Source organism: Aptenodytes forsteri, unplaced genomic scaffold (assembly GCF_000699145.1).
Source record: "Aptenodytes forsteri isolate BGI_AS27 unplaced genomic scaffold, ASM69914v1 Scaffold336, whole genome shotgun sequence".
NCBI classification, from domain to species: Eukaryota; Metazoa; Chordata; class Aves; order Sphenisciformes; family Spheniscidae; genus Aptenodytes; species Aptenodytes forsteri.
The window spans coordinates 5,888,003-5,897,588 of NW_008794911.1; the positions used below are offsets into that span (position 1 = coordinate 5,888,003).

Genomic DNA, 9,586 nt, shown 5'->3' on the forward strand with positions numbered 1-9,586 from the left:
GACAGGATGAGAGGAAATGGCCTCAAGTTGCGCCAGGGGAGGTTTAGATTGGACGTGAGGAAAAATGTCTTTACTGAAAGAGTGGTTAAACATTGGACCAGGCTGCCCAGGGAAGTGGTGGAGTCCCCATCCCTGGAGGTATTTAAAAGACGAGTAGATGAGGCGCTTAGGGACATGGTTTAGTGGGCATGGATGGTGGTGTTCGATGGTTGGACTCGATGATCTTAGAGGTCTTTTCCAACCTTAATGATTCTATGATTCTATGATTCGGGGAGAAAATCATCAACAGCACCCTTCAGCACTGGAAGGTGAATGTCAAAAGTGTGAACGACCCATAGCCTTCCTCAGTACTTAAAAGTTCTTTCTTTGAAAGGGACAATTATGCCCAGCATGACTAGTATCTTCTAGTACAGATATTTTAATGTTTTCTAGGTATAAAGAGCACAGGTCATAAAAAGAGATAGGACATACACTCCTCTCAGTCCATATACGTCTTCCACTGTACTTCCATCAGTATAATCAAAGACAGCATGTTAACACAAATCAACTGGCAGACTGTGAATCCTCTCTTTTAAAATAAACTTGTAATGCATTTGTGTGTTTTACAAAAGTTAAGAAATATGACTTGTCTGGATAAAGGAGACTGAATTCCATTTACCCTCAGTTGTAACTCACCTTATGCATTTGAGTTAAAAATTTTCAGTCTGTTTCATCAGTAGCTATATTCAGTTGAGTCATCACTGGCTGTAACATTGATAGGCTGTAACTGTACTGTGCTTTTTTACTCCAGGTATGAATTTGGCAAGTAAATTTTGGTTTCATATAACATAAGCAATCATGGAAAGTACTTACTACAGTTGTCTTCATCCGATCCATCCCCACAGTTATCCACAAGATCACAGACCAATAAACTGTCAATACATGCTTTTGTATCTCTGCACCAGAAATGATTAGGACCTGCACAACTTAATGCTGGAGATGGAAGAGCACAATTTTCAAATGTAATATCATCAATTGCTGAGATGCCATCATAAAAACCCAGACTGATTTTATCAAGTGATAATTGGAAAGGATGTGGAAGGCGTCCAAGCTGAATGACTGCCTTCAACCATTGATTTCCCTCGTTGTAATATGTCCTCCAAAGGACAGTAGGCTGTTTCAGCCCATCCACAAGCAATTGCAGCTCTGCTGCCCCAACTGACTGTCCGTAATTGTAATACCTAAAATGATTAAAAAAAAAAAAGTTAAGGGTGCAAATTATGAAAATGGGTCACATCACGTATAATGGCCAGTATCTTTTCTGTCATAGCTCTATGAAATATAGGACGTGCACAGTGCCTACTTCCAGTTTACCTGCAATTCAACCCACTTTCTGTATGATGGTAGGGTAGGCTGCTGTACCAGCCCAGGGCTCATTTCAAGAATTGAAGATTGTGAGAGAAGCAGCATACTTCGTTAAATTAAAACCCAGAACTGAAGAGACACGTTTGCTTTCATACTAAGCAACGAACACTGCTCACTCAGATGCATAATATGTTTTTTATAAATTTAATTCAATACATAATTGTAAAGTTTCAAGAAGGAAAAACAGAACACTTACTGAATGCAAAAGTACACCTTCTATCTATGTTAGCTGTTGTTAACGTGTTGCATTTTACAGCATTTTTGGAGGATCTCAAAGCATTTAAAAATCATAAATACTTCGGTGAGCAATCATACAACAAAACTGGGAACAGAAGCAGGAACAGAACCAACAACTTGTCGTTTCCAGACCTATACTCCAACTTCAAGTCTTGAGTCTTTGATAAAAAGACATTTCCTCTTCCTATGACAAATATATTTGACACTACTGAGAAAAACTGCAGTTGATAATATCAAAGTCAGGCCAAATATTTATTTAAACAGTAGCACCACTTTTGACCCTAGTAAACAAATTATCACAATTTACTTTTTCTGTCTGTCTTTGGCAAGACTGCACAAAGACTGAGACAAGACAATAACTGGAAGCGGGGGGTGGGGGGCAGGGTTCTATGTATATAAAGAAAGGATTCAAAGCAAAGTTCCAATTCTTGCACTGGAGCTTTCACTTAAAGATGGTACAATCTAATTTTGGATAGAGTAGGTGACTCAAGGAGCTACTAGATATTTGGATGGTTTCCTGTTCTTGAACAAAAATTCCACAACATTTTCAAATTTACTTAACCAAAGTAGAAATGTTAGCAAAATGACTGTAGTATTTGTCTATGCATATGCAGACACAATCCTTCAATAAAATTTTGCTCAAAGCCTGACAACAAAGTCATCCCATGTTTCAGTTCTGTTCTCCATGTGCTTCAGCATATTTCTGCATATTGTTCACAATGAAGACTATATGATTAAAGAATAAAAAGAAATAAATACTGCAGAGGAAGGCGTGTCTATTGCAAACTATAACCTCAATTTCAGTCCAAGAGAAGCAATGTGAGATGATTCATGAATTTTAAATTTAAATTATTTCATACCAAAAGGACAATGTGCAATTTGATCCAGCTTGCCTGAACTTTGGGCTTCGTAGCTGAGCTACTTGTGAAATGCTGCTGCTGTTTTTCAGAATGAACATAAAATGACCTATCAAAATAAAAGAGAAAACAACTTTTCAGGCTGAAGAAAGAAAGTGTTTCTAAAGGTTTTTAAAGCATTCATGGCCTCCACTTAAAATATGATTAAAGAGCAGGTATATCTATTCCACCGCTCTGTTTCTAGGTCTGGCTTGTCTTACCTTCAGATTTGTTGCAGGTGTGATCCTGCAGAGGAGCTTGCTTCTGAAAAGCAGGTGCAAGAGCACTACTGGAACTTCTTACCCAGTCAAATTCATCTGCATTTGCAGTTTCAATCCAACCACAGCTCTCTCTTTCAAAGTCACATACAGCAGCTGAAATGAAGAAAGAGACATTTTACTTTATCTCTGTACATGACATTACTAAACAAGCTTTGCAGTATGAAAAGGAAATAAAATATTTCTAATACATGACCGATATTCTAGAAAGAAGTCTAGGAAAGGGGCGTGGGCAGACAGAGTACAAGATGGGGTATTTGTTTTTTAACAGCTGGGTAAAACAGCAGTCCCACAGGAATAACCAAGCCATCGTTATATACAATGTATTAATTGCAAAACAAGTCCTTCCCTCTAAAGGCACTGCAGCCAAAGCACTCAAAGCAGGTGAGGAGGCACTGAAAACAGACCTCACAATCCTCATGTTACAGAGCAAGAACACAGAGCACACAAAGCAGTAACAAGCATTTTGCAAGATCTTTTAGGGAATCGGTGTTGGAGCCAGAAATCAAATCCCTTTTTTCCTGAATCTCATCAAGTATGCTAATGATAACAAAACCCTTCCTCTAGTTATAATAGGAATTAAGTTAAATATCAGACATTACGGAGACACTATGATATTGGTAGAAGGAGGAAATCTCTGAAACACAAACTACTGCAGTGAAAAAAATTTGAAAAACATGTTCAGCTGCATTCTTCAATTCTTCAATTAAAAGAGCAGTGATATTTTAGAAAATGTGTATAATACAAAATAAAGGAAAGAAAGGAGTAGAAAGGTGTCATGTATGAACGAATGTAAATTGACAAATATTTATTATGTTAAAATGAAGAAACATCAGGTTTTCCTTTTCTGCACTTAAAAAAAATCCTCATTAAATCACAAAATGATATTTTTGAGTCCTGTAATTATAACAAGCTTTTAATTGAAAACATTGAGAAAATAATGTCAAGATTTTTTAAGCAATACTTTAATAACTATGTACAGAGAATAAATAAAAAAAGTGTTCAGACATGACTTTCAGAATTTGACTGTCAGAATTCTTTCTACCATTTATAATGTCTTATCACAACTTCCAGTGGCCATATCATTATGGTATAGAAAATGCACATTTCAGAATCTAATGAAGTCTCTTGGAGAATAGGATTACATAAATGTTTATTTATGGAAGATGTGGGAGGTTTTTTGATTTGTTTTGGTTTTGTTTTGTTTTGTTTTTTGCTTTAAGAACTGTGTCAGATTAAGTTACACATCATTTGTTAGAAAGAATGAAAAAATTACTTGCCAGGCAAGTTAGTATTATTGTTGGTTAGGGCTTTCCAAGATTTTGTAGATTATTAAGCAAAGCACATAGAAATCCAGTTATTAATGCTGATTCAAAAAAAATCATTCCACAAATACGGAAGACCAAATAACATTTAAGAGATCAAAGAAAATATGAGTTCGCTATACATATGGTATATGTGGGTCAGAAATGTCAATGATAAAATGATGTAGATCAAATGTGACAAAAAACCAGAAGGAAGAAAATTTTGATAGAATGTTGTGATAGAATAAAATGAAGACAAAAAATATTTGCAGATATTCAAGTACCTAAGCACAATGGAAATGACTGAAAATCCACCGACAGAACATAATGATAAGGGAATATGGAGATCTATTTCTGATTTGCTTTTTGCTCTATAGAAGAAACTGTTCCATATGCCCAGGAGAACAGCAACAAAGAATATGACAAACCTTGGACACAGATGGTTACGCAAAAAGAGGCAAATAAACAACATAAAACTGTTAAGTCTGAGCCCAGACTTCTTGCATCTGTAACTTGTAACAGAGAGAAAACATAAAAGAAAGGATGCACCAGACCATACATTTAACTTAAGCATGAATGAATACATTGAGATAAAATAACCCTGAAACCTTCATCCTTCAAACCAACTATTTAACACCTAGGGAAGATACAAGAATAGAGCAAGCTGGTAGAGCCTGGGTGAAATGCACTTGGTTCTTGATGCTTGATAACACTTCGGTAACCTAATTGTCCCATAACCTCTTTGACTGGCACTTCAGTTTCAGACAGATTATCCGGAAAGAAAGGCTGTTGCTTGGGTACCTCTGTAGTTTCTTTCACAGTGAACACACAAATTAATCTGCCTTCTCTCCTAGTACCTTATTTTCTGCCTTTCTCCTATTTCTTGTTTTCTTACATGCTCCCTTTATAGTCTAACCATCAAGTGGGCCTACAGACTCTGCCAGGCTGTCTTCTCCTCATGTGTTTGAGGAATTTATTGCTAGTTTTTCTTAAACTTTTTGTTGTCCTTACTGTGTTTTGACATTTAACCCAACAAAATTTGTCATCTTTTCTACCTTTTTCATTTGGACATTACTTCAGCTATTTGTTTGATGCTCTTTTACTTCTAACAGTGTCCATGCCACCTGTACGGATATATTTTTCTTTGCTGCCCCTTTTAGCATCTTTTTTAACAAGCTCCCTCAATAATCATGAAGGAACCAGAGTGATATTGTGAGCATAGCATTTAAGGGTAGTTGGCTTTATTGATGTTTTGAGAAAGCTGCTTTTACATCTTCAGCAGATTTGGTTTTCTCTGAGCTGATTTGTTACCACAAAACTCTAGTTTTCTTTCTGATTTTGGGTTCTTTTGCAAAGTGCTTTACCCTTTTCTGTTTTCAGGAGTTTCACTCAAAGGCCTTCACAAATCAGATGTGCAGCTTCTCTGTAAGCAGAATGATGCCTAACAATAATTTAAGAAAAAGTCCTGCTGAAAACAGTATTTAAAAACAAAAGGTTAAGATATTAACATTTCTGCAAGACTGCAAGTTCAGCAATCTCTATATCCTTCAAAAATCTCTGTCTCTTGGCCCCTGTAAGTTTATGCAGAATGCACCATAAAAAAAATCCAGGTGAAGAGATATCATCATCATTACTGGTTTACAACTCTTCCTTTTACTTAAAAGCTGTTTAAAAAGGCTTTAATATGCCAATAGAATTTAAACCTTTTTTTAATCAGTGATTTTAAGATAAATGTAGGAACTTATACCTAGATGTCATAAAGAAGACAATCTTCAAGTCTAGGAACGAAAACCAGTTTGACTCTGGACATACTCATCCTGATAAGTTATTTTAACCCCGTTTATAATACACACACACTGAAAAGTGTTACATCTGCCTTCCCATATTTATGTTTTCTATCACAGCTACTATTTGCTAATGTCATAATATATACACACTCAAATAACACTGTACTTTGTAGGTGCACTGGACTAATTTCTACAGTAAAAAACTAAATAGTGGTCAATTAAAAAAATATTGCAAAATTTCATCAGTAATAAACAATGCTAACTGGAAAAAAAGACAAAAAACAAGTCGCTATTTGAAGAACAAACAAGTTTGATCTTTACAAAATCTCAATTAGAGTTCCCCCTTCCCTCACGTTCCATTCCCAAATATCATCTGCTACAGGTTTTTTTGGGAAAAAAAAAAAAGAAACTACTTCCACATAAAGGTTTAGAGTAAAAAATTGAATGTTAACCTAATTTGCATGATGGTATTCTCATACATCTAAAATCATAGTTTAAATCTAACAATTGCTTAGGACAGAAAGATATGGTAGTCTCCTCTACAGATGGCTACGGGAAACAAAGCACTCCAGAACATTTTCTTCTGCTAATTTCTGTTGGGAAATCCATTTCAATAGCCATGAAATTGCAACAGACCTACTTGTGATTTCAGTCACGTGGGCTTTTTAGTAATAGACAAACATGATTTGTATATAACACATAGGTATATATCTCTTGTGAAATGAGGAAGAGTTTTGCATATGACAGGTAAAATACGCAGAGGGAAAAGATTTTGTTATAAATAAATCTAGTGATTTCACTGTGCACCTACACTTTTAACAAGCTAACTGCATTACATGTCTCCTAACACTAACTTAGCTGAAGGACTTGCAAAGATTGAGATTTTTACAGGGGAAAATTAAAATTCTGTGGGTGCACACACAACACTAATCAACCCTGCATCTAACCTAAATATTACTCACAAAAAATAACTGTGCCGTCACATGTAATTGTTACAGTTTCATTTTCTAAATAATGATATGAAAATAATCTTCACTACACAGCTCTGATTTTGATGGCAGTCCATTCTGTGCAGTGAGGCAGATATGCAATCATCTAACTGAAGGCAGTTTCATAACGGCATTTTTAAGTGAAATAGCATCTAAAAACACTGGTTTATTAAATCTGATATTTTCTGGAAATCTCTCGGTTCATATGATACTGTCATTTGCAAATGCTTCTCAGGTTCTGAATGTGAGTGATTACAGTGTATTGATATGGGAAATAGTCCTAAAATACTAAAAGCCTCCAAAATAATTAAATTACATTTGATTGACATTTTCATTGGAAATATAACAAATTAGGTCCAAATCTCTCATCCATTCAAAAATGTTAATGAAGTCTGAAAAGAATTAAATTTCTTAAACAATACAATAACCTGGTGATTTAGGCTGTTGGATAACCAGGTCCAGGTGAAATAAAATAAGAGAAATTTATGTATTCTTTAACAAACAAGTGGTTGGCTTTCTATGTCCATTAGAATTCTCCTTCTGTATAACTGGAGGGGAAAGTTCCTGGTTTTACTGAACTAAAGAAAAATAAGATCTGATGGTCATTATTCAGGCCATCTTGTTATTTACCCTGTGTTCTCTGCCACTGAAGCTCATGCAGTATTTGTTGTCACAGTGCATAATTTGCAAGAAACTAGATAGGAGTAACTATACAACAATGAGATATACTTTTTGCTCAAAAGATATTACATAGATATTTGCTGACAGAAGTAGAAAAGTTAGATTCATTACTTCTGGGTTCTATAGACATTCTGAAAGTGTGTGTGGTCTCCAGCAGAAAAATGCCCTTTCTCTTTCCTCAGTGCTTTTCCTTTCCACAGCCTATTTTCCCTTTTACCTATTCCACAACTGCTCTTCTCTGACCCCTTATCTCAGTCCTAGTCTCACTGGAAAGCTGGAAATCCTCACTGTCTTTCCTCATTTCCCCAGACAGCTCCTTGCTGCAGGTCCTCTCACGTGGTCTCAGTTCTCTGCCACTTACTGCCACACTTTATACTGATCCCTCCCAAAGCATCATTGCTCCACATCCATATTCTTCATTCCCATTCTCTCCTTGGTTTATTCTCTCTTACCAGCCTTTGCAGCCATTCCTTGTTCACAGCCAAAGGTGGTTTTCTGTCTCTGTAGATGGCATTTTAGACCCATCCCTTGCCCATGTAACTTCCACAAACTGATCCTAATGCAGTTGTCTGCACTATCAGTCTTAGGTCCCTTCTCCAATTTACAAGCTGACAATCTTTTCAGTCCTTGAACTTAAGCCCATCCTTATGAGCTGGCTGCTGTTCCTAGCCTTGCCTTTAAAAACAACTGATTTGTCTGGCTGAAATGAAGGAGTAGCAAGCATGAGAGACACACATTTTGGCATGCAAGATTTTGACTCTAAAAATGAGATTTTGGAAGAGTTACCTTATAACCACAGCAGAAGCGTTATGCTTTGGCAACGTTAGTAATGGGTAATATGGGGAATGTTTCTTATAATACTAAGGAAATTTTTATTACTTATACAAAGGTAGCCATTAGAAACAATTAGCAATAATGCTTATAGTTAAACAATTATGCCACAAAAGGAGTTTTTAAGAAACAACATATGCATCGGTCTCTTTATTTGCCTTCTAAGTCAAATTAAGCTACATAAAACTTTGTACTAACATACAGATTATGTCCAGTTTATGAATTACTTAAGACTAGCCTTAGCATGCTTATGCTGCCCTAGAATGTACACCATAGAAATAATAACTATTAAATGTATATTTCATTTATAAAGACATAAATATAAAACAATATTATGTGTATATGTTATATTTTTATCCAAGTGTAAATTATTTCATATTTATTTTATATATAAAACCATATAATTATTCCTGATAATCCACACCATAAGTAGACAGAGAAAAAACACAAAAGACAGAGCATGAGGGGCGAATTACCAAAGGTCAGACAAAATACCAGGAATACGTTCATGTTACCAGATTACTTCCCAATCTGATCTTATTCCCTATTCCATCATCATCATTCTTAGGTTGGAAAAATGAGCATTTAGACTCCACCAAATGCATAGGATGTAGACCTTAGGAATTATACTGTACATTCATCTTCCAGAGCACAAACACGCAATGTGATAGGCATGTTAGGTCACTGCTGCAAATCTGCAGCTTGAAAAAGGCAGTCACTTTTCTCTTCTGCTTTAATGCATGGAAGTTATGTATAAGAGCTTTATAGCCACAGTAAATTATTCAGCTGTAGAAGAAAAGCTGTGAGCTAACAGTCAGGAGTAGCGGCACTCAAGAAAGAGAACATTTAATAACCTTTTTTTTTTTTTTTTTTTACTTTTCTCAACTAATCAGAATAAATTTGAATGATTTTTTCAGTCCAGGACATGTATTTTTGTAAAATGCAACTAGAAACCTGGAAGAAAGAATAATCTCATCATGTGTCAGTATCAAGAACATGAATGTGGTTCTAAGACCAAAGTGGAGCAAACAAATTCACTGACAATCTTGTCTGCTGTCCTGGTTTCAGCTGGGATAGAGTTAATTTTCTTCCTAGTAGCTGGTACAGTGCTGTGCTTTGGATTTAGGATGAGAATAATGTTGATAACACACCGATGTTTTAGTTGTTGCTAAGTAGTGC

The 9,586-nt window shown here is 35.7% G+C and overlaps 1 protein-coding gene across 1 annotated transcript in view; it reads right to left on the bottom strand.

Moving 5' to 3' along the window:
* Positions 1 to 9,586, bottom strand: part of MALRD1 (MAM and LDL receptor class A domain containing 1) — a 306,398-nt gene that overhangs the window by 234,519 nt on the left and 62,293 nt on the right. Inside the window, exons 15-17 of the mRNA XM_019470989.1 lie at positions 2,759 to 2,911; positions 2,502 to 2,607; positions 853 to 1,220 (exon numbers count right to left, since the gene is read on the bottom strand). Coding sequence (XP_019326534.1) covers positions 853 to 1,220; positions 2,502 to 2,607; positions 2,759 to 2,911 — 627 coding nt within the window. The remainder of the gene's footprint in view (positions 1 to 852; positions 1,221 to 2,501; positions 2,608 to 2,758; positions 2,912 to 9,586) is intronic.